General features: G+C 53.3%; 2 protein-coding genes and 1 long non-coding RNA gene across 6 annotated transcripts in view; 1 reads left to right on the top strand and 2 right to left on the bottom strand.

Moving 5' to 3' along the window:
- Positions 1 to 5,977: 5,977 nt before the first annotated feature.
- PHTF1 (putative homeodomain transcription factor 1) lies at positions 5,978 to 21,216 on the bottom strand. Of its 4 annotated transcripts, none has more exons than XM_059717273.1 (18): positions 21,109 to 21,215; positions 20,974 to 21,030; positions 20,821 to 20,890; positions 20,559 to 20,717; positions 19,176 to 19,335; positions 16,166 to 16,306; positions 15,453 to 15,612; positions 14,372 to 14,545; positions 14,209 to 14,286; positions 13,028 to 13,237; positions 10,572 to 10,700; positions 9,713 to 9,985; positions 9,359 to 9,490; positions 9,128 to 9,214; positions 8,312 to 8,467; positions 7,911 to 8,004; positions 7,234 to 7,361; positions 5,978 to 6,981 (listed from the first exon to the last, which is right to left on the bottom strand). In XM_059717273.1, exons 1-18 carry the CDS (start codon positions 21,151 to 21,153, stop codon positions 6,961 to 6,963), a joined length of 2,274 nt encoding a protein of 757 aa, XP_059573256.1. In that variant the 5' UTR covers positions 21,154 to 21,215; the 3' UTR covers positions 5,978 to 6,960. The 4 variants fall into 4 exon arrangements, with proteins under 4 accessions (XP_059573256.1, XP_059573257.1, XP_059573258.1 ...); XM_059717274.1 differs by having other exon boundaries at positions 10,572 to 10,679; XM_059717275.1 differs by lacking the exon at positions 20,559 to 20,717.
- LOC132244799 (uncharacterized) lies at positions 21,216 to 22,257 on the top strand. Its single transcript, XR_009456571.1, has 2 exons — positions 21,216 to 21,464; positions 21,706 to 22,257. It is a non-coding gene; the product is annotated as an uncharacterized LOC132244799 (long non-coding RNA).
- RSBN1 (round spermatid basic protein 1) overlaps positions 21,872 to 27,127 on the bottom strand; it is a 28,073-nt gene continuing 22,817 nt past the window's right edge. The window contains exon 7 of the mRNA XM_014605670.3: positions 21,872 to 26,834. Coding sequence (XP_014461156.3) covers positions 26,376 to 26,834 — 459 coding nt within the window. The 3' untranslated portion in view covers positions 21,872 to 26,375. The remainder of the gene's footprint in view (positions 26,835 to 27,127) is intronic.

The following is a 27,127-nucleotide window of genomic DNA, read 5'->3' as shown; positions in this document are numbered from 1 at the left end:
GCCCCGCGCTCACCCGCTCCGCTGTGTCCCGCGGTAGACAGTGATGTACCGGGGCACGGCCACCCTCTGCACATTCACCGCCCCCGAAACAGCTGCCGGGTGCAAGGGCCCCGCGCTACAGCCCAGCCCAGCCCAGGGTTTGCCTTCTCCGGACTCCGCACCCTCCTGCCTCGGGGCCTCCCCGGCCCCCGGCTCGTCTCCCCCGGGGCAGTAACAGCTCGTGCTCGGAGCCAGGCTTTTGGCGAACGAGCCTCTCGCCGCGGTGCTGCCCCGGCCTGGGCACGAGGCGATGGCCCGCCGGCCCGTCTCGCCCCGCACGAGCTGCCCCTGCCCTGCCCGCCCGGCTCCCGCACCAAGCGCAGCCCCGGGGCAGCTCGCTCGCCTGGAGGAAGGCTGCTCCGGCCCTTCAGCCAGGCCCCGCCCCCCGCCCCGGCCTCCAATCGCGGCTGCTCGGCCGGGGCTCAGCACCAATCGCAGCCCCGGGTTCGGGCCCTGGGCCGTACTGCGCATGCCCGGCCTGCTGCTGGACGGGCGCGGGCTGCCCCGGGGCTGCGCTTGGTGCGGGGGAGCGCGGGGAGCCCGGCCCAGCCCGGCCGGGGCGAGGTGCTGCCGCCCCGGGTCCTGCCCTGCACGGCTGCAACGAGCCAGCTCGTCCCGCCCGCCCGCCCGCCCGCCGCCGGGGCTGCCCTTGGTGCGGGAGCCGGGCGGGCAGGGCAGGGGCAGCTCGTGCGGGGCGAGACGGGCCGGCGGGCCATCGCCTCGTGCCCAGGCCGGGGCAGCACCGGGGCGAGAGGCTCCCCGCTGAGACGGGCCGGGCTGCGCTGGTTGTGGCTGCAGGCTTTAGCAGCAGGAGCCGCCTTGTTCCAGGGAGCGGCCGACAGGAGGGCCTGCCCAGGCAGGGGGAGAGGAGAGGAGAGGAGAGGGCAGCCCAGCCCACGGGTGCGACGAAGCCCAGCACAGCAGCCAGTGCAGGGGTGCACGGTGCAGGGCCTCTCCCGGGGGTGCTGAGAGCTGAGTTAAGGTCCAGGGCTCCCCCCACTTCTGTGGGCAGGCGCCTTCCTCCTCCAATGGAGGGCCTGGGCGGTGCGTGTCAAAGGGACCAGGCCCGGAACATCTTTCAGCCTTCCCCAGTAGTCTGGAGGTAAGGGTGCTACCCTAGGTGGCAAAGGTGGTGGGTTCAAGCCCCACTGTGGCTGGAGGCCTCTGGCCTGTCAACCCTCAGTGAGTCCCAGGTGGGCAAGTGCCTGTGGGCAGGTGCGGACAAGGAGGCTGTGGAGGAGAAAGAGGTTGTGGGAGTGTGAGAGATGGAGAGGAGAGCTGGGATGTGGCCTGAGGGAGAGCAAGGGTGGGTTAGGGGTGGTGGTGGTGGTGGTGGGGGGGGGGGGTTGAGAGGTGGGGCAAGAGCAGGGAAGGTGAGAAGAGGAGTTTTTTGGACTTAGAAAATCTGTTTTTGAGGCAGAAAAAGCAAAAAAAACTTGTTTTTTAGGGAATTTTTTCCTTTTTCCTCTGAGGGCTCCCCACTCTTCTTTCCCTCCTTCTCCTGCCCCCCCCAGCTCTCTCACCCCCCACTTGCCACCCCACAACCCAGCCCACCTCTCTGTCTGCACCTGCCCACAGGCACCAGACAACCTGGGACTTACCAACCACTGGCAGGCCCGAGGGCTCCAGCCACAGCGGGGCTTGAACCCACCACCTTTGCCACCTAGGGTAGCACCCTTACCTCCAGACTACTGGGGAAGGCTGAAAGATGTTCCGGGCCTGGTCCCTTTGACACGCACCGCCCAGGCCCTCCATTGCAAGAGGGAGGTGACTCCCCACAAAAGGGAAAAAGATGGGACCTGAACGCTGATCCTCAGCACCCCCAGGGAAACACCCTGCACTGCGCACCACAAGACGTGGCTGGTTTCAGGCCTCACTTCTGGGCCCCTTGACTCTTTCCCTGCAGACCCGCACTGGACCCACTACAAGGGGAGCCCTGGGAAGGCCATCGCCCCCGCCTGCCTCGTGGCCTGGTGGCCAAGGCCCCGTGCTGTCAGACAGGGCCTGTGGCTTTGACTCCACACAGGGCCAGGGTCCTCTGGGCCCGGCTTTCACTCTTGTTTTCCCCAGCGGCGCTTGCCCAGACACTGCGGGCCAAGGGCCTTCATATTTGCCATGTCAGAAAGGACTTCTTCCAGCTGCCCACGCTCGAGTCCAGAGACATCGGGCTGGAGGCTGGGATCTGGCTTTGTTTCTGGGTATAGGACCTGCCCGGAAAAAGCAGAACTGCACTGCACGTCCCCCCTGGGCTGCGGGGAAGGGTCTTCTCTGGCTGCTCAGCAGGGACCACCGCGGGGTCCCAGCTCCTGTGCGACCCCAGCCAAGGGGTGCAGAGAAGCGAGGCTCGGACGTCTCCAGCCACAAGGGAGTCTGGACCCCCAACCCGCGCTTCGCAGCACTGTGCCCCGGCCCCCTGGCTCTTGGGGAGACCTGGGGCTGGGGGGCAGCCCTCGGGGAGCTGGACAGCCGTGTCCTGCAGGGTGCAGATATGTGGGGACGCAGGGAAGGCCGCCTGCCCACATACCCTCCCCGGGCCTGGCTCAGACCAAGGTCCAGCTGCCTCTGCCCCAAAAGGCAAAGGGCCACGAGCCGGGCGGCCACCAGACAAAACCCGGACCAGCGCCCCAGGGCGGCTGTCCTCGTACAGGGGTCACCGCGCTGCGCCCAGGACACCGCTCACCGCCACAACGAGCTTGTGCGTGCGAAGGCGCACAGGAGCGGCGCGAGGGGCAGGCCAGCGGCCCCCGCTGTGGGACGCCCTCCTCCGCCCTGCGCTGGGGCAGAGCCGTGCTCCGGCCACGGGGGCCTCTGAGCCCGGGGACCGGTGCCCCCTGCCCCCAGGACTGCACACGAGCTCCTCTGCCCTCCTGGCAGGGCCCTGCCCCGTGCTGCATCACGGCCCGCCTGCAGCCCCGTCCCAGGCAGCAGCCTGCTCTCCTGGGCACGGCCCCTGCCCCTCCGCCCGGCCCGGCCCGGCCCGGCCCGGCCCGCACCCCGGGGCGGCAGCACCCCGCTCGGGGCTGGGACGAGCTCGGGCGCCGCGGGGGGGGCAGGCGGGTCCTGCCGGCCTCCCCGCACGAGCCGCGGCCCCGGGGCAGCCCGCGCCTCGCCGGGCGGAGGAGGTCGCTCCGGGCCGGCCCGGCTCTCGGCGGGGCCTCGCGAGCACGAAGCGGAGCGCGGGGGCGAGCGCGGGTGGAGCCGGGACCGGGGCTGCTCGCGGCCGGCCTGCCCCGCACCCAGTGCCCCCGCCCCGCCCCGCGCTGCAGCCTCATCCGGGCCCCGGGAGGCCGGTGCGGCGCGGGGCGGGGGTTCCGGGCAGTGCCCGGCAGGGCGGGGGCCCCTCGTGCGGGGCCGGGCAGGGAGCTCCCCCCGCTGAGCCCGGCGAGCCCTGCCTGTGCCCGGGACATGCACCCCCGGAGCCCCGGCAGAGGGAAGCGGGGGCTCCAGCTGCCCTCCAGCAGAGCGGGGGCGAGACGGGCCGGCGGGCCATCGCCTCGTGCCCAGGCCGGGGCAGCACCGGGGCGAGAGGCTCGTTCGCCAAAAGCATGGCTCCGAGCACGAGCTGTTACTGCCCCCGGGGGAGATGAGCCCGGGGCCGGGGAGGCCCCGAGGCAGGAGGGTGCGGAGTCCGGAGAAGGGAAACTCTTGGCTGGGCTGGGCTGGACTTCAGCGCGGGGCCCTTGCACCCGGCAGCTGTTTCGGGGGCGGTGAATGTGCAGAGGGTGGCCGTGCCCCGGTACATCACTGTCTGCCCCGGGACACAGCGGAGCGGGTGAGCGCGGGGCGGCCGCCTGCCCTGGGAGCCCCTCTCGTAGCCCCAGCCGGGCTCAGGGCCGGGTGCACGTGGGCTGCGCTGGTTGTTGCTGCAGGTTTTAGTGGCAGGAGCCGCCTCGTTGCAGGGAGCGGGGGAAAGAGGGGCCCTGCCCAGGCAGGGGGAGAGGAGAGCAGAGGAGAGGGCAGCCCCCCCGTGCACTGAAGCCCACCACCGCAGCCAACACAGGACGTGTAGAGGCCGTGCCCAAAGGGTGCAGCAGAAAAGAAACAGGTGGAGTGCGGCTCCGTGCTCCCTTGCACTGCCCCCGGGCCCAGAGGCGGGGGGTCTTAGCTGCCCTAGGGCTCCTTTGTAGCAGGCCCAGTGCAAGGTGCCCCCGGAGGGTCGCAGGGCCAGGAGGAGAGGGGCTGCCCCCTTTTAAGAGCCAGAGGGGATTTGGAGCTGTAGCCCACTTGGATCTGTCCTGCAACACCCAGCAGTGGTCTGGGTTGTTTGGCACTGTTTTAGTGTGCCATGGCAGAAAACTGATGTTCAAGGTGCAAGACAAAATGCCACTGCTTAACCAGGGGCACAGATGCCCAGGGAGGCTGGCCTTCCCAGCACAGCCTGTTTGGACACAGCTAGCAAGCAGCACCACAGGCTCACTGAGGGCTCCAGCTGGGCCAGGCTGGAACCCACCACCTTTGCCGGTACACTTACACCAGACTACTGGGGAAAGCTGAAAGCTGTTCCGGCCCTGGGCCCCTTGAGACGCAGCGCCCAGGCCCCTCCATTGCAAGAGGAAGGCGCCTGTAGGAGGAGAGACACCTGTGGGGGAAAACAAGATGGGGATCAGCCATGGAGGAACCCAGGTGTCCAGGTCCCTGACCCCACAACATCCCTGCCTGAGCTGGGAGAGAACTCAGGAGTCCTGCCCCCTCCCCTAGATAGGACCCAGACATCCGGCACCCTGCAGACCTTGCTGGCCACTGTCACAGTAGATGAAGTCCCAGTCATCCAGCATGAGGAGTGGGAAGAGGGTGAAGACGGTATCCACCAAGTGGCCAAAACACCCGGGGTCAGAGCGCACCAGCAGATAATGCAGCAGCACTGAGAAGATGAGTGGGGGAGGACAAGGCAACCACACAAGCTGGGACCCCTTGCCCTGAGCCCCCTGGACCCTCCCCAGCGCCTGGCGGATACAGAGGCAGGTGAACATGAGCAACAGGACGGCACCGCTGGAGTGACCCAAGAGCGCAAAGGTGCCGGCCAGCTGCTGCAGGCGCTCCCACACCCTGTGCAGACAGAGTGACCGCTGGGAAGTTTCATTGTTGGTCGGGTCAGAAGAGACCTTGATAGATCAAGTCTGACCCCCTGCCATGGCAGGAAAGAGCACTGGGGTCAAATGACCCCAGCAAGGTGTTCGTCTAGCCAGGTGTGAAGGGTCAGCCAGGTCAGAGGTCAGCATGAGGGGTCAGGGGCCAGCGTGTGCCTGTGTGCCGCATGGAATCAGTGCAAAGTCAGTCAGGAGGTCAGGGAAGGTCAGCCACGAGAGGAGGGATCTGCATGAGGGCCCAGGGACCTGTGCGAGAGGGCAGGGGTCGGGTTCGACCGGAGGCTGATCAGCAGCTGCACGAGGCAGAAGGTGCAGATGCCCTGGAAGATGCACAGCAGCCACAGCAGGGCCACGGCGTCCTTGAACCAGACGTCTCCTGGCAGCATGACCAGCGGCAGCACGAAGTCCAGCAGCATCAGCCCCATCACCAGGAAGTCTTGGGGGCAGGGGGGAGCCAGGCAGTGGCCCCTGATCTCCCCCTCCAGGCAGAGACCTGGGGGAAACTGGGAGTGGGGGGGCTCACCCATGTTGTTCTTGGAAGTAGTCCAGGCTGAGGGCCATGATCTTGGCCAGCACCTTGACCACGTAGACGCAAAGGAACACGGTGTCCAGCACGCAGAAAAAACACTCTGCAGGTGAGGGGCAGGAGGTGGGCCTGGACCCCTGGGTGCTCTCCAGCTCTGGGAAGGGACTGGGGGCTGGGAGGCCTACACCAGCGATAATGGAAGAATGTTGTAAGCAGAGTGATTGAAAAGCAAAACCTAAGGACAATGTTCAGTGAAAATGTGTTTCTCTCTTTTCTTAATTCACAATTGACTGCAGTCTGACAAAAAAGATGGCAACACATCATCTAATGATCGTTTGCTTCTGTAGTTTTATTTGTACCTAAACACAGACATTTTGTTAACTATTGTCACTTGCTTTTCCGTCTCGCAGCCTCTCGTGGTACAGCAAAGAGTTTTGCAGAAATGATTTATTACAAAAAGGGACCTTTGCCAGCCTGCCCCTTACGATGTGAGCGGGAGGAAGGCCGTTACGAAAAGGGATCCCTTTGTTCCGGCAGAACATGAGCTCCGTGACCGACTTCAACCGTAATATATTAGAAACTAGCCAGTGTACCACAAGGAAGGGAGAATGTGAGCTGCACCTCGCAGTGGAGCTGTGCCTCTGGGGGAAGCTTCTTCACAAGTAACACGTGAAGAGAAACAAATGAGCAACCGCAGCGCCCATCGGCCTGCTCTTCGGTTTTGTCACTGAGGATTTGGGCCTTACCCTTCTGAGGCAGGTGTGTCTATAGAGTTAAGGCACAGTGAAGTGGAAAGCTTTAAGACTTACCAGATGGCCTTGACCCACCTCCTCCAACCTACTGCCACGAAGGTGGATACGTGTACCCACCCCACTGACGGTAGGTAGCTGCTGAACTGCCCCCGGAGCGCTTTAAGGCGTCTCACACCCGGATGCAGTCCTGTTCGCTCGTTCTGCTAAGGCCTGTGGGTTAGTGTCGTGCGTTAGTGTTCTCGAAACTATCCTCTCTCCTGGTGGGAAACAGCCCTCCTCGTGTAAGCAGCATGACTCTGCTATGCAACTGATGGCTCGAGTGTGTTCATCTTGCAGCCCTGAATTTCACTGCCTCACTCAGAAGTGGGTTGTGGGTTGGCTTCACCAGTTTATTCTGCAGGTGATGAAATAAGCTGTGGGTGACCCTCCAGGTAAGAAATACTGGTGACAGATCTGCCAGAGGTTGCGAGCACTCTGCAGCCAGCCACCGTCCCTCTTCTCTCTGCTCTGCCCCTCTGCCTGGAAGGCAAGTGCTGAGTCGCAGCGTGTGGTCAGTTCACGGTTTAATCTTCCATAACTAGAGGGAGGTTAGAGAGTCGGGTGTGAAAGCAACCAGATCAGAGTATACCAACAGTCCCATTCCAGACCCCTCAGGTTAGTGGGCTGTGATGCTTGGGGCCTCAGTGCTAAGTGTTGTCAGGGACATGGCAGCAGTGACAGGAGCTGGCCACCACCTAACAGTGGCAGAGTCAGGAAAGGGCTCAGCTGTTCCATCAGCCCAGCGCAGTGACCACCAGAGCATGCCCGTGGCCATCTCAGCTGCACTTACTCTGATGTTGAATCCCAGAAGATCACTTATAACACCTGAAACAGCCGACAGGATCACAACACGCGTGATGTTGTAGATTAAAGGGTTCATGGTCAGACCGTAGAGTCTAAAGGGCGTGTCTAGCTCCTGCAAAGAGAATAATGGAGATTAGGACAAGAGTGGATGTGGAGTCACTAGTGGCCTACGCAGCGTGGATACAGGCAGGCTCCTGCTTCTCCCCTCCCAAGTGTACCTGTCCTTCGGCTCCCACTGGCCATAGGGCAGCTCTCTGCTCCTGCTATTGCATTTAATAGCTAGTGGCTGAATGGCTGGACACAGCGGGCTGGTTTAGCCACGAGCCTGCCAGTTTACGCTCCTTCTGGCTGCACATACTTTTCTTTTCTTGGCATGGCTCAAGTCAGCTGTGTAATACCATGCCTGCAGGGGAGATCCCTAAAGTTTGGCCCTGTAGCAAGCAGGCCCATTGGGGGTGGAGGAGGGAGAAGCAGCTGTGCAAACCAAAAAGATGGGGTCTGCTTCAAAGGGCTTATGAGGCATGAGACAGCAGCTGGGCCCAGACAGCAGTGCCTAAAGAAATACTAGGTGGGTGTGAGAGTCCGGGGTCTCTCCACACCAGCATCCTAGCCAGTCCAGTTTCTGTGAGCCTCAAGGAGGCTTGTACAGCTGGGAACTTAACTTCAGGAGTTTTGTAGACAGCTTTAGCACATTGTTCACCAGTGAGAGCTGCTCTTTCTTGTTTGGCTTCTTCTCCATCTTCAAATACAGGTTTATCTGTGACAGAAACATGTATTACAGAGCAGGGCGGCAGCCAGTGGTGCCACTCTTACCCCCAGTCACCACAGCTGCTGGGGCTGCTGCTCACTTACTGGCGTCCCAGTCATTAACACACATGGGACTAATGAACTTTGGTCTCAAGTGAGGGGAATATTCCCCTCCCCACCCTGAACACAGAATATTAGTTCCAGCACTACCGTCTGTCTCCCTTCATTTACATCCAAGCCCTGGTCCCCTGCTGGGTGTGTGCGCCCACTCCTATTACAAACAGGAAGCCCCAAGGAGGGGACCGCAGCAGAAGTACCTGCTCAGTGAGCAGGATTGAGATATTGCTGTACTTCTTGTTGGTCTCAGAGCCCAGGGATGCCAGGCGCAGTAAAAAGAGGAGGAGGGCTGCTTCCCAGATCAGAAATTCCCAATTGTAAGCAGCGTTCAGGAATGTTTTGTGACCTTTTAGCACCTGCACAGAATGTGACACTGAAATCAGCAACCCGTCGGAAACAGTCCATGGTACCACTAGGTGCAGCTCAAATGCCAGACTACATCACATACCCTCTATCCCACACCAGGACCAAGGGCAATGCCCTGCCTGCTATACATGAGCACCGGGTGATTATAGAGAGGGTGGAGATGGACGTGGCCTGGCTGTAGGGGACAGGACTAGGAGCAACAGCCTCAAACTACAGCAGGGGAAATAGAGGTGAGAGAGCAGGAGGATGGGTCAAGCATTGGAATAAAAATTGTGGAGTCTGCATCCCTGGAAGTTTTCACGCACAGGATGGACAGACAGACCCATTAGAGATGCTCCTGCCTTGAGCCGGGGGCTGGACTAGATGCAATGCTGGGAGGGCCCTTCCAGCCCTGCTTGCCCATGATCCCACACGCTTATGGTTTGTTAAGGGACCTGCCTGTGAGCCTCTCCCATTTCACCCCGAAAACCCCCGCACTGCCCCACAGTGTGAGCATGCTAGTCTGCAGCCTCAAGTGCCCTACAATTGTCACTAGCTCTCTAAGGGCCTCTCTGAAGCTTAGAGGGGATCTATAGGCCATTTACATGTAGCAGCATACACTCTACTGCCAGCTTGTCCTTACTCCCCGGAAACAAATGCCAAAGTCTCACCTGTGCACAGCATATAAAAGCAATTGACAGAGCCAGTAAAAAGATGGAAGATACAACTACGTCCACAGATCGCTGGGGCCCTCGCCTCTGTGGAAACAAATAATGACTCAAAGCTTGGATCTCTCTGGAGCTGCAGCAAAATATTGACCACAGACAGACAGCTGTTGCTACCCAGGAAAAGGAAGTGATGCCCTGAATGCCAGCTGCAAACATCAGCTAAGCAAGTCTCACCTTCAGATAGGAGCGAAGGGATAACCATATTTTAATATTTTCCACTTTCTTGAGTCTGAAGTGAGGGATTTCATACTTCCTGGCTTTCCGAGCAGATGTGATGTGGCTAAAAAGCTTGGCAAACAAAAGGCGCTGCAAAGACAAATACACATGGGTAGAAGCTGTGCCGCTTGGGGTTGTCTAACAGGAACAGCTCCCCTACTGCAGCACTGGATCGGGGGCTACGCGATTAGGCTGTTGCTTATCAACACGGGCAAGCCAGGTTAGTTACAGATTAACTGCTAAGCAGCGCCACGGTTACTGCAGTAAGGGAAAGGACACACTGACGGAGAGGAAGGGCACAACTAGACAAACCTGTTTGTAGGTTCTCTCAGCAACGCACATCATGAAGAAGAACATCCAGGTTAGGCACAGCCGCTCAAGGAAGTTAATCACAGCCAGGATGATGACAGGGGTAATGGTAGGCGCCCCACAGAAGACATGCAGCAGGTCCTTCACAGAAATGGAGCACAGCTGCTCCAGGTTCTTGGTATGGAAGAGCCGGTAGAGGAAGGGAAGAAACGCCAGCCCGATGGTGATGGTGTTGCCCAGCATCTGGTAGCCCACTCCCTGCTGATAGGCTTTGACCTGGAGAGCAGAAACAGGGCAGTAGTGTGATGTGGCTACCCCCCATTCCCTCGTGACCCCCTGGGGTGCACGCAGCGGCGGAAGCTGCCCCTCGTGCCCTCTTGATGAGCCACGGCTCCGTCCCACGCCCGCCCTGCCCTAGCTGGGCAGCGCCAACCCCAGCCCCTGGCCCACTCTCTCCCTCACCGTGGAGGGTGTTGATCTGCACCCTAACGCCCCTTCCCTTCCCCTTCCCCTCCACCACAACAGACTTACCAGTTGCATGCAGCTCTCCAAGCTGCTGGGCTGTGCACCTCACTACCAACGTGCCGTGCTGTGGCTGCGCGCGTGCACAGGTATTTGTTGACCAAATTATCGGCAACATCAGGCCAATTTCCAATACAATCAGTTTTCTTTATATCGGTGCCGATCCAATATTGGACCGATGTATCGGCGCACCTCTAAACACAGCTGCTTACATCTCTCTAATGAGCTACTTCAGAGCATGCCAGACCCTCCTGGCTGTGCCAGATTTACTCTGAAGTGCTTGATTTGTACAGCCTGTACGCATCACATTTCCCATCAAACACCATCATGCTCCTCTTACCCTGCTCATGATAACGCCACTGATCTCCAGTACAGACATGTCCAGCTTCTTGCACTCGTTCCCTTCCCAGATGAGGGCACTCACTCTTGCAGATGCAGGGCTGGTATTCTGTAGCCAGAACAAATGGTTCTAAGGAAGACAATGCAATGTTGTACAGAAGATACAAACCATTTCAAAAGAGGCAACATTTTAACTGACAGTGTCTGGCTGCAAGCTAACTCTTCCAGTGGGTATTCACCCACTCCTAGCACAAGGCCCTAATCCAGACAGGGCTTCTGGTTACTATGAATGTTGCAGACATCCTACAGTAACAGTAAAGACTGAAACAATACATCCACTGAGCAAAGCACTGCCATCAGGACACACATACACCCCTGAACTGAGAAGAAAGAAAAATTTCACAAAGTTTTAGAGGCTGTGGCAGTACTCCACACAGTTCAGGGAAAGGGAAAGGGGCTAGAAGAGGTGGTGCTGCAGGCAAGTCTGCCTTCAGCCCACGGCCCTGTGTTGTCATGATCCAGCACCGGGCAGGGGCCCTGCCAGGAGGGCAGAGGAGCTTCTGTGCAGCCCTGAGTGGGGAGCACTGGTCCCCTGGGCTCAGAGCTCCCCCCGCAGCCAGAGCCAGGCTCTGCCTCCCGGTGCTGGGCAGAGGAGGGTGTCCAGCGCTGGCTGCTGGCCTGCCCCTTGCGCAGCTCCTGTGTGCCTTCACACGGCAGAAGCTCAATGGGGCGGTGAGCAGCCTTCTGGGCACAGTGCGGTGACTCCTCCATGAGGACAGCCGCCCTGGGGTGCTGGTCCGGGTATTGCCCAGTGGCCGCCTGGCTCGTGGCCCTTAGCCTTTTGAAGGCCCAGAGGCAGCTCTGCAGCTCGACCTTGGTCCAGACCAGGCCCCGGGGGAGAATATTGGGGCAGGCAGCCTTCCCTGGGTCCCCACATATCTGAGCTCTGCAGGACACGGCTGTTCAGTTCCCAGAGGGCAGCCCAAGGCTGCTGCTGCCCCCCCGCCCCAGGTCTCCCCGAGAGCCGGGGGGCCAGGGCACAGTGCTGGGAAGCGCGGGCTAGGGGTCCCGATTCCCTTGTGGCTGGAGGCCTCTGAGTCCCCCTTCTCTGCACCCCCTTGGCGGGGTCACACAGGAGCTGGGACCCCACAGTGGTCCCTGCTGAGCACCTGGAGAAAACCGGTCCCCACAGCCCAGGGGATGTGCCACGCGGCTTCGCTCGTTCCAGGCATCTGCCATGGCCACAGACAAAGGCAGACCTTCCGGCCTCCAGCCCGACGTCTCTGGACTCGAGCGTGGGTGGCTGGAACAAGTCCACTCCAGCACGGCAAATATGATCGGCCTTGGCGATCAGAGGATGTTGGCCCTGTGCAGAGTCAAACCCAAAGACCTTGCATGAAAGTATGGGGCTTTGGCCACCAGGCAGGCAGAGGCGGTAGCCTTCCCAGGGCTCCCCTTCTATTGCAGCCAGTGCATGTCCACATGGAAAGACTCAAGGGGCACAGAAGTGAGAGTCTGAGACAGCTGGGTCCTGTGGTGCATAGTGCAGGACCTCTTGCTGCTGGTGCTGAGGTCTTGGCCTCTCCCTGTTTTGTGGGGAGGCTCCTGTCTCTTTCAGTGGAGGGGGTCTGGCCACTGGGCTTCAAGGGGCCCATGACAGCAAATAGCTTTCATCCTTCCCTGGTACTTCAGTGATAAGGGTGCTCCCCATGGTAGCAAAGGTTGTGGGTTCAAGCCTCAGCCTAATTGGACCCCTCTAGCCCCTCAGTGGGTCCCTGGAACTAGGTGCACACCAGGAGGCCATGCTGGGTTGTATGGAAGCTGGTGGGGAAAGCTGGCCTCCCTAGGTGTCTAAACCCCTGGTTGAACGGCTGGGGGGAAAGGTTTGCACTTTGAACATCAGGGTTTTTCTGCCACTGTGCCCTAAAACCGTGCCAAAAAAACCCCTGGCCAGTGCTGGGTGGCTCGGGACAGATCCAAGTAGGCTAGGGCAGCGGCACTCCTCTGTGGGCTGCACAGGCACCACTCGGCCGGCCGGATGCTGATGGGGGGAGCTCACACATGGCGGCCACCAGCACCACTAACCATAGCACACTGTTGTCCTCCACGTGCAGCTCCTGCCGCCACGCTCCCCCCACCCCCTTTGCATCTGGCCACCGGGGGTATACTTGTTAAAAAAGGTTGAAAACCCCTGGGCTAGATGCTAACACCAGAAGACTATTTCATATTCTCCTTCCAATTCAAGGGCGGGCAATTATTTTGGGTGGAGGGCCGCTCACTGATTTTTGGCAAGCCATCAAGGGCCGCATGACAGGCAGCCACAGGCAGATACATATTAATTTTCTAATTTTTTAGGGGCCTCACAGGCCGGGTAGAATGGCTTCGCAGGCCGCATCCGGCCCGTGGGCCGCATTTTGCCCACCTGCGTTCTAATTTGTTGCAAGTGGTTCAACAGACCTGCTGGAAAACATCCTCTTTCAGATCCCGTTTACTTCCTCTCACGTTAGCTTCTTCGCTGTCACTAGTATAGGAGGAGCGGCACTCTGGCCCATGGAGCAGGTCATCCCAAAGCATGTCCTCCGTCTCTGAATCGTGGCGGGTGCTCTCCGAGTCCCTCCGGGAGATGCTGCAGCTCCGGGACCCAGCACTAAAACAAGACCTGGATTCCTTCGAAGAAGAAAGAAGGCTTATCAGAAATCTTCAACCAAGGCACAGAAACTGGCTTTGCAGCTTAAAGCTACATGGTCACCACAGCCACCCCTCAAGCCATGCTGACAAGCTGGAACTCCAAGGACACTTCTACACAGGGATGCTTTTGCAGCAGGCAGCCTTTGAATATGAACTCACAGCAAAAAGTCATCAGTGTTTTCCCACTTTCAGAATAACTTACACAAGATTCATGAAAACTCTGAAGCCTGAGAAAACGGAGCCAGAATTTATAGTGCAATTTATTAGCTTCTTCTTCAGCGTGGGAAAGAGTTAAGTAAGGATTTATACAGCAGGATGGGAGGGTGTTCTTGATTTCTATGAAACAGAATTGTTTTTTAGAATAAAGCTTGACGATCACCCCAACACAAATGTCATCCTTCCGAGAGACGAGTGCCTAAGGAACAGTGATCGCAGGCCGCACCAAGCATACCAAGAGATGATTCAACAAAAGGCACATTGTTAACTGTTTCAAAATTCACTACAAGGATTGAGAACAATAATGGAGAGCTTTTTTAACGGTGTCAGTTACAAAGCCTTCTATCTGGAGAAAAAATCTTCACCTCGTGGCTCTCCTACTTTAGCAGGTTATAAAACATATACATAATTGGAGAGCTATGGAATCTCTTGCTTGTTGATAACTAAACTGCTTGAAGCAACTACTATGCCTTTCAGACTATGCGCGGAGCAAAGGATTTGAAGAAAGAGCTTAGCACTGAGGATTCAGAGACAGGGACAAACACATGAAGGCTCACGGAACAGACTGGCTGTTTGGATTCTTGCGGGGATGATAAAGAATGGCTGTATAAAAATGTCAGCAGGGAATGACCAGGACTGGGTAAACCAAGATAGCACTGAGAATTACAGCCATGCCACTCCGCTCGCCCCTGGCAATGCTGATGCAATTGACTCTTGTTTCGTAGAACTCATACCTGACTAAAGGCTGTCGATTCGAGTTCGGATTCTACCAGGCTGTCAGAATCTCTGGTACCTTTACCAGCTTGCTTAACCTGTCATCAACAGAAAGGAGGAGACATAAGTCAAGTGCCAGTAACAGTGAACTTTCTGGAGTCCGAGGTAACCCACCAGATCTACCTGGGACACAGGCTGGTTTGGGGAAATGAGAGGATTCCTGTTCTTGTCCTCATAGCTATTGTCACTGGAGGCCCCTTCTATGCTTCTGCGTAACAAAATCCTCTGTGCCACAGCTTCAGCATCCTCGTCACTTGACAGATCATCAGAAATGCCACCTGTGTGCATGGAGCCCTCCTGGAAGAAGAGCAACCATTCAAACCAATGCTAGGAAACAGGGCTAACAAAACCAAGCTGACCACCACCGCCGCCTGGGCCACGCTACCAATGCAACACTGTGGCATTCTGTAGCCTCACCTCTACATCTACAGTAGGCAGTAAGAGGGAACTAACTTCGGAAGGCACAGGCAACCTATGGTCTAGCCAGGCCTCCCTGCAATGGAGAGAGAGGGGAAGAGACGTTTCAAGAGGAAACCTCACCCCTCCAATAACAAACCAGAATGGGATGAAAGGTCATGGTCTGCTCCTTGCTGCAAGCAATGAGGGGCTTCAAAGAGCAGCCCTGCACGCAAGGCACTGCATTCTCCTATGTGCAAGATAGGGCTGGGTGCCTTGAGAGACGTGTCTCATATGCTAAAACTGTTCCAAATGTCTCCCTTGTGTACAGCAGCCTTTGGGGAAGAAGAGCATGGTTCGTTTCAAGGTTCTTACCTAACTACTTCAAGCAGGACTGTGGTGGGGGGGGGCCCTCACTCTGAACCCAAATCCAAAAGGAACCCAAAGCATTACTATTTTAGCGCCTGCACAGAAGAAATCAGACGTCAGCTGCTAAGATCTGCAAGTGCAGGGGCTTGAGATGGCTGCACTAGGAATTCTGTTCATGTTTAAAGGAATTCCATTACTGGTGACTTAATCATCCAGTCCTCGAACTGAGGGCTCCCCAAAAACCAAGCACTTACTTCAGTAGAAAGGACCCATATTTCTTTTGCCATAGGTTTCTGCATTTAGCATATCAGACTGTGTCCTATCAAGTATTCAAGATGGGATTTCTATTTACATCTCACAGGTAGGTGTCAGAACCAAGAATCACGCAGCTGAAAAGCCAGTACAGCGATAAAAACGATTTCACGTTTCTTTTAATTACCTGATGATTCTTTCCCCCATCTGCAAGTTTCTCTCTCTCTTTCAAGTGTAGTAGTCGATATTCGGATCTGGACTGTCTGTGTTTAATGCCACTGTTGACAGAACTCACACTGTTTTCTGTTTCAGTCCCTTTTTCAGCTACCAGTTTCACCCTCCTGAATCTGGTGGAGAAAATGTGACAAAATATTTCTGATTTTGGAGCTAAATTTCTTTAACTTTCTCTGTCACTTGCTTGGGTGGGTGCAAGACTAAGCAATAACAACTGGGAAGCTACAGAATTCCCTTTTGATTTCAGGCACTTGAAATACTAACTCATCCTCCTTTCCTCTGATTTTCATTATATTGAAGCAAAATGGAAAATGGATCTGGACCGTTTAAATGAGGAAGGGGATCAGTCTTTGAACTGTGCAAACAAAAAAATAACAAAACAGAGGGCAAAGGGGCAGCAGAACACATAAGCCCATGGAGTTGTGACAGAAAGAAGGGCCCCATCACTCTGCAACTGTGTGGGCCTAAACTAAACACCAGGAATCCTCCTGTATGCAGGTAGAGGACCGATTCCCAGAGCCCAGGCTTTGTGGTTGTGGCTGAAAGCATCTCATCTCCCTGTGGAGCGTGTGCCTGTCACTCAATAAACACTCCCTTAACTTCTTTAACTCCTCATTTCCCACACAGCAGCACTACAAACACTCATACCCGCCTAGTACCACACACCTCCTTCGGAAGACCAGGCCAAGCAAACTGCTGACGAGGGACAGAAGTTCTGATTGCTCTTCTCCTTTACTAGCTTTATCAGAAGAAGACAAACTGCCAGTGTCTCTGCACCCATCCCCACCGGCAGATTTCCGTAATTTTCTGTTAAAAAAGGAGGGAAATGGGTATTAAGGTTTGACAGAAGAAAAAATCTATAGTTCTTAAAGACAGAATTAGATCCAAACAGCCACTCTACCAACAAGCAAATGACATCAGTGTTTCTGTATGTCAGGAGCACAGCACATGCTCCAAGGGCCAAGTACACACCACTATAATTTAAACTGAAAAATTATGCAGCACAGAAATACAGACACAGTCTCTGCATGGAAACTAGCAGGGACAGAGTTTCTCAGCCTCCCTCTCCACCTGAAGGGCAGAATGGAGACCAGCATTCCCCAGTGCTATATTCAGTTAATAAGGTGCAAAGTCCTCCACAAAGCAAAGAGAAAAGATGTAAGAAATGCATGGGTGAGAGCCATACCACTCTGCCCCTTCTGAATGTGCATCAGAAGCCTCTCAGAGTTACGGCAAAAGCACGCCCCCAGGTAAGCTCCCAAGCCCAGAAGCACAGCCTGGTCTGAGAGGTGACCTCCTGGCCACAAACGGAACCTGGACATAAAAGCTACATTCAAAGGATAAGAGCCTAAGTGTAAACCTGGCGAAAGGGCAAGTATCCTCAAGGGAGCGATCCTCAATGCACAAACTAAGTCTATTCCATCTCGGAGGAAAGACAGCAAGAGGGCACAGCAGCCCCCTGGCTCTCCAGGGACCTAGCAGACCTCCTGAGGCTAAAAAGAAAGGCCTACAAAGGACGGAGGATGGGAGCCACCTCCAAGGAGAATTATTCTGCACTGGTCCGGTCCTGCAGGGAGCAGACCAGGAAAGCCAAGGCTGCAACTGAACTCCAACTAGCTTTGAGCATCAAGGACAATAAAAAGTCCTTTTTCAGATATGTGGGGAGCCAGAGGAAAAGCAGGCGCAACATTGGACCCCTGCTGAACCAGATGGGGCAACTGACAACTGACACCCAGGAAAAAGCCAACCTATTAAATAGGTACTTTGCGTCAGTCTTTCATCAGCCCCATGGGACGCCCATGCCCGCTACAGGGCCGGGAAGTCCGGGTGAGGGTGATCCCCTGCCCTGCATTAATGCTGACTTTGTGAAGGAACATCTTGAGAAGCTGGATACCTTCAAGTCAGCCGGCCCTGACAATCTTCACCCCAGGGTACTCAAGGAGCTGGCGAGCATCATAGCCCAGCCTCCAGCGCGGATCTTTGACAACTCTTGGCGCTCTGGTGTCGTGCCCGAAGACTGGAAGAAGGCCAACGTGGTGCCTATCTTCAAGAAAGGGAGGAAAGTGGATCCGGCTAACTATAGGCCCATCAGCCTGACTTCTATCCCGGGGAAGATCTTAGAAAAGTTTATTAAAGAGGCCATCCTTGATGGACTGGCCGACGCCAACATCTTAAGGGATAGCCAGCACGGGTTTGTCGCGGGTAGGTCTTGCTTGACCAATCTCATTTCCTTCTACGACCAGGTGACCTATCACCTGGACAAGGGAGAAGAGATTGATGTCATATATCTTGACTTCAAAAAAGCCTTTGATCTGGTTTCCCACGATCACCTGTTGGTGAAACTGGCCAATTGTCGCCTTGGGTCCTCCACGATCCACTGGCTGGAAAATTGGCTCCGGGGTCGGACCCAGAGGGTAGTAATTGATGGAAGTCACTCATCGTGGTGTCCTGTGACCAGTGGGGTCCCCCAGGGCTCTGTCCTTGGACCCATACTGTTCAACATCTTCATTAACAATGTGAACACTGGAGTCAGAAGCGGACTGGCCAAGTTCGCCGATGACACCAAACTTTGGGGCAAAGAATCCACACCAGAAGACAGGCGGGCGATCCAGGCTGACCTGGACAGGCTCAGCAAGTGGGCGGGCGAGAATCGGATGGTGTTCAACGCCGATAAATGCGAGGTTCTCCACCTTGGGAAGAAAAACCCGCAGCATCCTTATAGGCTCGGCAGTGCTATGTTGGCTAGCACTATGGAAGAAAGAGACTTGGGGGTCATCATTGACCACAAGATGAACATGAGCCTGCAATGCGATGCTGCGGCTAGTAAAGCGACCAAAACGCTGGCTTGCATCCATAGATGCTTCTCAAGCAAATCCCAGGACATCATTCTCCCCCTGTACTCGGCCCTAGTGAGGCTGCAGCTGGAGTACTGCGTCCAGTTTTGGGCTCCACAATTCAAAAAGGATGTGGAGAAGCTTGAGAGAATCCAGAGGAGAGCCACGCGCATGATCAGAGCTCAGGGAAACAGACCCTACGACGACAGGCTGAGAGCCCTGGGGCTCTTTAGCCTGGAAAAGCGCAGGCTCAGGGGTGATCTGATGGCCACCTACAAGTTTATCAGGGGGGACCACCAGTATCTGGGGGAACGTTTGTTCACCAAAGCGCCCCAAGGGATGACGACTAGGTCGAACGGTCATAAACTACTACAAGATCGTTTCAGGCTGGACATAAGGAAGAATTTCTTTACTGTCCGAGCCCCCAAGGTCTGGAACCGCCTGCCACCGGAGGTGGTTCAAGCGCCTACATTGAACACCTTCAAACTGGATACTCATCTTGCTGGGATCCTATGACCCCAGCTGACTTCCTGCCCTTTGGGCGGGGGGCTGGACTCGATGATCTTCCGAGGTCTCTTCCAGCCCTAATGTCTATGAAATCTATGAAATCCCAGCCAAACTTCTCCAAACTTACATTTGAGCGAACTGGAGAAAGAAGGGGGAAGGGGACAAACTAAGCATGGAAGAGCCTGTGGAACACACCATACTAATACTCACATGCTACAGTCATACACAACATTTACGTAAAACCACAGAGGATCTCCACCCATTTGCTGTGACATTGCACCATGTACTGCGATTGCATCAAACACACCCAGTTAGTGCACCAATATCTGTCTCACCTCCTCCTCCTGCTGCTGCTGCTGTTCCCTGAGGGCTTGTTTACCTGGGTGGACACTATCTGACAGTGAACAGTTCCCATCAGTAGCATAAGGCACATTGGTCCAATGATTTCACTTGCACTCACAACAGGTACCAGGAAATACAACACAACTGCAACCACTGAAAAGGAGACACAGTATCAGATGGAAAATCTGCAGGGGAGCTCCCCACAAAGAGCATGAAGGGGACTCAGCTCAGCTTCCTGCTTCTGCCCCAATCGCTTATGTTTGCTGAGAGCGTGCCCTTTTGCACCGGCTCCCTGCTCATCTTTGGGTGCCTGGCACTGTTCTTCTACAGTGTCTTCTGATTTTGAATGGGAGCTTTTAAACCTACTAAAACAACAGATGCAGAAGCACAGATTCATCGTCTGCTCTTTAGTGTCATATGACACTACGTGCCCTACGAAAAGGTCACCCACCTTCAGCAGAGGCAGCTTCAGTTCCAGGAATCGCTATTACAAAGCTCGGCAGGCAAAGAGGGCTGCTGAAAGGTAACTTTCTGCAGCGTGAGATGAGCGGCCCCACGTTTCCCAACACAAGTGTCATCACTAAACTGCTTCCCCTACTAGAGTGGGGTGGACAGCATAGGGTTAGACAGGCTATTTATCAACCGAAAAGGAGCAGGCCGGGTTGGGGCAAAGCAGGTTTCCTCCACACTGGGACTGTCTTCCTGACCTGGAGGATCCCCTCAAAGGAGAGCAGCGGTTGGACTGCAAAGGGGCGAGAGTCCGCGGTGACCGGGCGGACAGCGCGCGGCTGATTAGCATCGCAGATGTTAAGACCGGAGGGTACGATGAAGACCGTCCAGGCTGCCCTCGTGCAGAGCACAAGCCAGAGACCGTCCCTGCAATTTCTGTATCAAAGCCATAGCCGGCCACGGAGCCACGGCACGATAGTGCAAGCAAAGCTGAAATGCTTGTGTAAAGCATGAGCGACCGAAGCCGCGGTACCCGTGGCAGGTTCAGCGCCACGTAAAGAAGGTGCGAGCCCTTCCTTCTCTAGGTGCTTGCACGGCCGCTGTCGCTGCCAGAGCCCCTGACGTGCACCGAGGCACGAGCGTCCTCGTCTCGTCTCGTCTCGTCTCGTCTCACCCACGGGGACCCGAAGCAGGGGCTGCTCGCGCGACCCCCCCCCCCCCCCCCCCCCCCCCCCACGGACAGAATCGGGCAGATCTCCTGGGCCGTGACCCAGCATCTCCACCACGCGCTGGGCGGAGCGAATGCAGCACGGCCGGTCGTTTAAAACCCTCCACAGCGGACGCAAAGGCGGTGCCCGGCGGCGTGATCTGTGGAGGGCCGGGCGCGGCGCCGGCAGACAGCCCCGCACACGGGCCCTCCTGCTCACCTTGCAGGAGGTACAGCCCCAGCAGCCAGGTGAAGATGCGCGGGGACGTGACCCGCACCCACCAGCGGCTGAAGAGCGGGAAGAAGACGACGCGCACGATCCCCTTCCCCGTCAGCGAGGTCCAGGGGATGTCAGGCTTGGCTTTGGCGAAGGTGGAGCCTTGGAGACACAAGGGGCTGACAGCAGGGGGGCCCCGCCCCGCCCCGCGGCCCGGCCCGGCCCCACCCCGCCCCGGGCGGCACGAGCGCGCCCCGCGGCCTACCTCGGACCAGGTCCACGTCGATGAGGTCCGGCTGGATGCGGCCCTTCCTCTTGGGCTTGGCGCCGAAGCCCTGCGGGGAGCCGGGAGCGGGGTGAGGGCGGGCCGGGGCCGGGGCCGGGGAGGGGCCGGCGGGGATGCGGGGCGCGGACGCACCTTGATCTCGGTCTGCTCCACCGACTTCTCCCAGATCTGCTGGTCGTAGGCGCCGATCTGCAAGACAGGCGGCGCTGAGCCCCCGGCCCCGGCCCCGGCGCCGGCCCCGCACCCCCCGGCCCGGCGCGGCCCCACCTTCTTCTGGTACCAGGCGATGGCGTCGGCGCCGCTGGCGGCCATGGGGCCCGGGCCCGGCCGTCACCATGGAGACGCGGCGCGGCGGGGCGCGGTGGCGCTCGGCTGCCTCTGCCTGGCAGGCCGCGCTAGCCGAGCGCAGAGCGCCCCGCACGTGGCCCGTCACAGGGCCGGCGCCGCGTCACGGGCTGGGCAGCGCCCGCTGCGCGCGGAGCCCGGCTCGCGCCGCCGGCTGTCGCGGACCGGGGCACGCGGGCGCAGGACGAGGCAGACCAGCGGGGAGATCCTGCACGTCCTGGGGGGGCTGGTGCATGTGACGAGTGGCAGGCGGCAGGGAGACCCATCTTGGGCATGCAGTAAGTTCAGCAGCTCCACTGCGAGATACTAGGAAAGGGCACATTCGCCCACGTGAATGCACATTAGAGAAAGCACACGGGGGGCAGAGGGGGCATTGAAATAGGTCGATGTGCATTGAAGAGCATGTGTAGATGCACCCCGAGTGTCATTTTGAACGCAGCGGCGTTGCTGGGCAAGTGGTTTTGTGTTCTCTGGCTCTGGAAAACCTGTTCCAGGTTCTCTATTCGCCTGTACTTACAGGAGTCCCCACGCGGGGAAGTCTAGCAGTAGAGGGGAGCCTCTAGTACTGCACTGCAGAGAGAGGTTTTTGGGAAGTCCTGGGACCGAGGACAACTCTGCGTTCTCGTCTAAACTTCGTCAGCATCTCACACGGTGTCGCTCGCCGCTTAATAACCAGTGATTCAAGTAAAGGACAAAAAAAATCAGACTTTGTTTATTAAAAAAATACTTTACAGGAAAAAATTCTATGCATTCCATTGTACTATTTTACAAAGAAATAGCTCAACAATTTTAACACGCTTGTACAGTCAGCTACTAAAAGAAATGCACTGTGTTAGAGGATTATTCACACAGAAGTTTAGAATTTTTGTATCTGTTTACACTACTCATTATAAAAGCCTCTTTAAAACACTTGTTAAATGTCAATAAATATACTAAGGCCGCACAAAGCAAACAGTCTTCCAGGCAATGGTACGTGTCCTCTGTAGGCAGAGACCTTAGATAAATTAAAACCACAGGAAAAAAAAATAATCTTAGCTGCCAATTAAAAACCAAATAATTAAAAAAAAAAAATCACAAACATTACTACAAGTATCTTTACACATTGTACAAAGAAATTAGAAGTATATGCATTCTCTAGACACAACTGAGAGGTGCCTTAAATGACACCTTCTCCCCTACATGTGCTATTGGATCCTAAGTAGTATCATGTATATTCATGGAAGGCCATCCCTGGGGGAAGTCTGTCAGACCAACATCATACAGTACAAGCTTCCAGGTGAAGAATGTCCCCCCTCTGGGAGTTAAAATAAGTGTTCCCTTGCCTCACACCTTTAAAAAAGGCGCTAATAAGACTATAAAAACATTTAGCTTTGCGGCAAATGTAAAGATTTTACCAATCCTGTAAATACAGCCTTGTGAATCGCAGAAGGAGCCAAATGAAGGAGTTTAATTGCTGTCCATTCTGCAGCTCTGAGTAAAATAGCAGTAGGCCAAGAGACAAGAACCAAATAGTTGACAAAGTAAGAGCCCTTTTTCTGTATGGCAAAAAAAACTAAGGAAAAACAAGGATTACATCTTCCCTGCGAACACTTCACTGAGTGTCCCACTTTCTTGGAAGAGAACAGAAGAACTGAGCTAGTTGACTTCAAAAAGTACTCTTAAAACAGGCCAGGTATCTAAACAGAATGATGTCCTGGACACCCAAGGACAGAGGGAATTATTAAGATCTCATCTTTAGATTCTCTATCCTTCTAATTGATCTCTGGCACAATATGGTCATTCGCTTTTCCAATAGGACTTTTTTTTTCTTTTGTGCTTGGTAAAGAAATGGTCTTCTCTATTAAGAAGAGAAGCCAGGCCCATTTTCAGCTTAGATCCATTTGATCGTGCTAAAATGAAACACTACGTTCCCGGAGTACTGCTATTGGCAATCTCTCTCTGGTACAAGGCAGAAACTTATTTCACATTTCAACTAAATACTTAAATGTCTAACAACATAATTAAACAACTCCCAGAGGACAGGGCAGGCCCTCTGTCAATGGAGCTACAACCATTTACACTAAACTGACCTTATGCATCAGTAAGTACAAATATGCATTGAGAGGATTTCTGAGACTTTTTATGAAATACAGCTATATATAACATTTGGAAGCCCTCGTTCTTATTAAGCTGTTGAAACAGACAACCATAGACTTGCCAGTGAAGTTGAGGATTCTGTTTGCACATTGAAATAGAAGCAAACTTAAGCTAAATTCTGATTTTTTAGTTTTACTTTATTTATTTATTTTACAGACAGCAAGTCGCAATCAGATATTGCACTTTTCCAGAAACTTATTTGCAAGTATTTTCACTTTTCAACCCAGAACTTTGATTTGTTGAATATAGCGCTGGATAGGTTGAACTTGTCCATCTGTCGCTTGTAACTCAGGACAAGAAAAATAAAATTTATAATATCTCTTTTTCTGATTTATTATTCAGTAAATGGCTTTCGAACCATACGCCTCTGAAGGCACGACTTCAGTTGCCATTTGTCAGTGTCTGTACCGCAGATACAGCGTTAACAAAGCAGTTGAGCTATCAGTTTCACAAGGAATTCTCCCCACGCCTACATTTACCGAGGGCTGGATCTTGGACTCCAAGTTCCAAAGCAGTATGGCATTTTGAATTTTAAAAACAGTTTACATTAATATTTCTTCATAAATATCGTAACTTGGCCAGGCAAAATTAAGATGAGAAAATAGGTGTAATGTGTTGTGAAGTTTTACTTGAAGTACTCTTTCATCAATTACATTCTGCATTTATGCTGAAGAGGGCATCAGTTTGACACTAGGTTTGGAGATAGCATATCCCTTACAAGAACTGTATGTTACCATGGTTCCAGACTGAATTTATCAACTAAGTTTTCTTGCTATTTCACTGTTAAGATTTTTTTGTTTTTAAAGCAAGCGTGAAGAAATGCTGGTCTACTTTGCTTTGCAGTTTAAAAGCACAGCATTAGAACTGTAATTCTGAGAACTTCCAACGTGTTTACGAACGTAATGTTTCCCTTTTCGTTCTGTTTCAAGTTCAAATGGAATAAAAGTGATGTAGAGAGCTTCTTAACCTTAAGTTGTGTTGGCTAAAGTTCAGTTTTGTATTTCAGAACACAGAGACAATGTTTTAGGAAGAGATGAACAGCTTCTTTTGATTGTAAGGTCTTTGCAGATTCAGAGATTCCTGAGCGATTGTACACAGTGCTGACTGTCAAGTGACAGTCACGTTAGTCAGCAGTGACCTAGGTAGATGGACTGATGCCATCTTTGCCAATGTGGCCCAAAGAATAGCACATGGGAGAAGGGAAATGGGCACTTGGAAGACTAGCAGAAAGAATAAACAAAGGATTACACAACTGTTCCTAACCATTGTGAAGATGAAGGATGAGCTGAAAACCAATATTGCCTGTGAGGAATTTTACTTTGCACAACCCTTAAAGCTCTATGAAATTCCTCAACAAAAGTGGAAAACCCACTAGACAAGAGAAGGCCCATTTCTGAACCAGTCTCGATAATCTAGAATTTCTGCTAATATTAAATTATACCCCTGCATGAAGTCACATTACTTTTCATAAAAGCTCTCCATTCTAACACCTTATTTACACAGATTACTAAACAAGTCACTACCACTTCAATCTGTAAATAAGTTTAATTGAAATATTTTTCTAGCTTGTTTTTGTACCGAAGATAATACATACATACACATAAGGAGTAATACAGACTAACTAACCACTGCAGTATTTTCCAATGATTATTTTGCTATCAGTTTAAAATAGTGACCTCTATACTGAGGTGTTAATATGCATATAAGTCTACACAAAACAATATTGCACAAAGTAATATTTATAAGATTAACATATTTTAGAAGCTTTGTAAAGAGAAGACTTAGTAGTTGATATTAAAAAGATGCATCCAAAATTAACACAGCATCTTCTCTTTCACATATTCTAATAGTGTTCCAAATCTCTTCTACCCCAGCAAGGATTAGAAAAAAGAGTTGTCCAGAGACAACTCAATTGCACCCAAATCAAGTCTGTATCCTAGGTGTGGATTATGAGGGGGGAAGGGAGACAGGGACAGGACCGTTTTGAACAGAAAGTGAAAGTAGTCAAATACAGCTTTTACATATTGAAATTCAGAAATGCAGTAGGTTATAAAGCACTGTGTCAGTGGATGACTCTTGACATTAGTTCATGCCATTTTTCCCCCACCCAGATACCCATGAGCTACAAAGTGGAAACAGCAGTCCACTGGACTAATACTTTATTGCAAAACAGCAATACAGAACTTCAAACTTAAGAACCCATGTCAGCTATGGCCAGCCCAACAAGTATATTAAGTGCATCAGTACCAGAAAAATGATGATTTGATCAGATGCTTATTATGACTTGATCCAAACACAAAAATAAGTTAGTATTTTAAGCTTTAAAGTGCTCAGATAGGTTTCCTCCACGATACTGCCAACAGTTTTTTTTTGTTTGACGCTAGTCTTATTTGTGTGTTCAGGGAAGATGCATTTAGAAAGCAAAATCCTCACACCAAGCATTACAAGCAGTGCTACAGAAGTGTTACCTTATGTGATTACATTTCAACAGGGTCAGACGTTTTCTTCAGTTAATCTCATATGCTACCTTTTTATGAACTAACAATTAAGTTAGTTTATCTATACACCTAGTAATTTGAGTATCAGCCAGGATTTTAAGAACAGACACACCACGAACAAATTGCCGATTATCCAAAAAAGTGCTGTGCTTTCTCTTTCATTTCAGCAATTACTATCAGCTAGGAGTCACTTTCAGGTCATCCCTTTATAGTGAAGGCTAATGACAAACTATGGCAGGGAGATTAGACTGACCAAGGTAGTTCAGTATTTTTTAAAGTTCCTGGAAGAATTCCATTCTGACTTGAGAAAATACTGAAAGCCTCATTACTTAACAGAAAGAAGTGGTAGACCAAGATAGCTTGTTGTACTAAGGGATTTAAATACAACTTGAACTTTGCATAATCTGTGTAAAAAAGATATGCTTGACATTTTGGAATGTCACCTTTATAGAATTATAGGCAAGATTTCTCCAATAAAACATAAGCCATTTATAAAACTATAACTTCACATCAAAATTTTAAAAAGTTGTTAAAAAATGTTTGACTATGTACATATCACACAGGAGAGCCTGCATGATCCTGTGGACTGTGTTGATCAGACTCTAGTTTAAAAACTGGAAGGGGCTGGGCCACTAGATCTGGTTGCATAAGTCCCGATATTGATGAAATGGAGGAGGATGGTGCCACTGTTGTGAGTTGTGTTTCTACACTTGGTTCTTCAGACTCTGTTTTTACACTCACACATTGGAGCTCACCCTCCGAGTCTGTCTGTCCAGAGACGTTACTGTTCGTGTTTGAATTGCCTTCTGCGTTTTGTGAAGACTCTTCCGCAGGATGGTACTGTTTGAGCCGTATGTGCCAGGCTAAGCTGCAGACTGCTGACACTGTTTTGAATTGATGAATGACATTTCTAGGGATGAAGTAGATGTCATTGTCACACAACTGGATTCTAGCATAGCGAATACCTTCCCGTCTCATTTGGTTTAGCTTGGCTTCATCCACCCATTGAACACACTGAAAAGGAGAAATATTGCAGAGTTAGTGATAAGTTGCATTTCAGGGCCAAAAACTTAGTCTCTGCTATAATTGGTGAATACATTTGTTTAACGGCCTATTTTATTATTATTATTATTATTATTAAAGTAAATACATCCTCAGTTAGAACTACTTGGAGGAAGACAAATTAAAGTTTAATTTATATAGTGCTTCACACTGCCAGGTAATAATAAGCAGTTACCACATCATTCTAGGGTCACAAACAGGGTTGAAGAATTAGGACTTCAATAAAAGATGGACATTTTGACCAG

Source organism: Alligator mississippiensis, chromosome 14 (genome assembly GCF_030867095.1).
Source record: "Alligator mississippiensis isolate rAllMis1 chromosome 14, rAllMis1, whole genome shotgun sequence".
NCBI classification, from domain to species: Eukaryota; Metazoa; Chordata; order Crocodylia; family Alligatoridae; genus Alligator; species Alligator mississippiensis.
This window is presented reverse-complemented; position numbering and strand designations above follow the sequence as displayed.

What these genes read in the sequence shown, in the direction of transcription:
- PHTF1 (XM_059717273.1), bottom strand. Translation starts at nt 21,153, where the DNA reads ATGGCCGCCAGCGGCGCCGACGCCATCGCCTGGTACCAGAAGAAG. An exon ending in CTGAGAGAACCTACAAACAG is followed by an intron (nt 9,491 to 9,712) that starts GTTTGTCTAGTT and finishes TTGTCTTTGCAG; the next exon opens with CGCCTTTTGTTTGCCAAGCT. An exon ending in CCCTTCGCTCCTATCTGAAG is followed by an intron (nt 9,215 to 9,358) that starts GTGAGACTTGCT and finishes TTGTTTCCACAG; the next exon opens with AGGCGAGGGCCCCAGCGATC.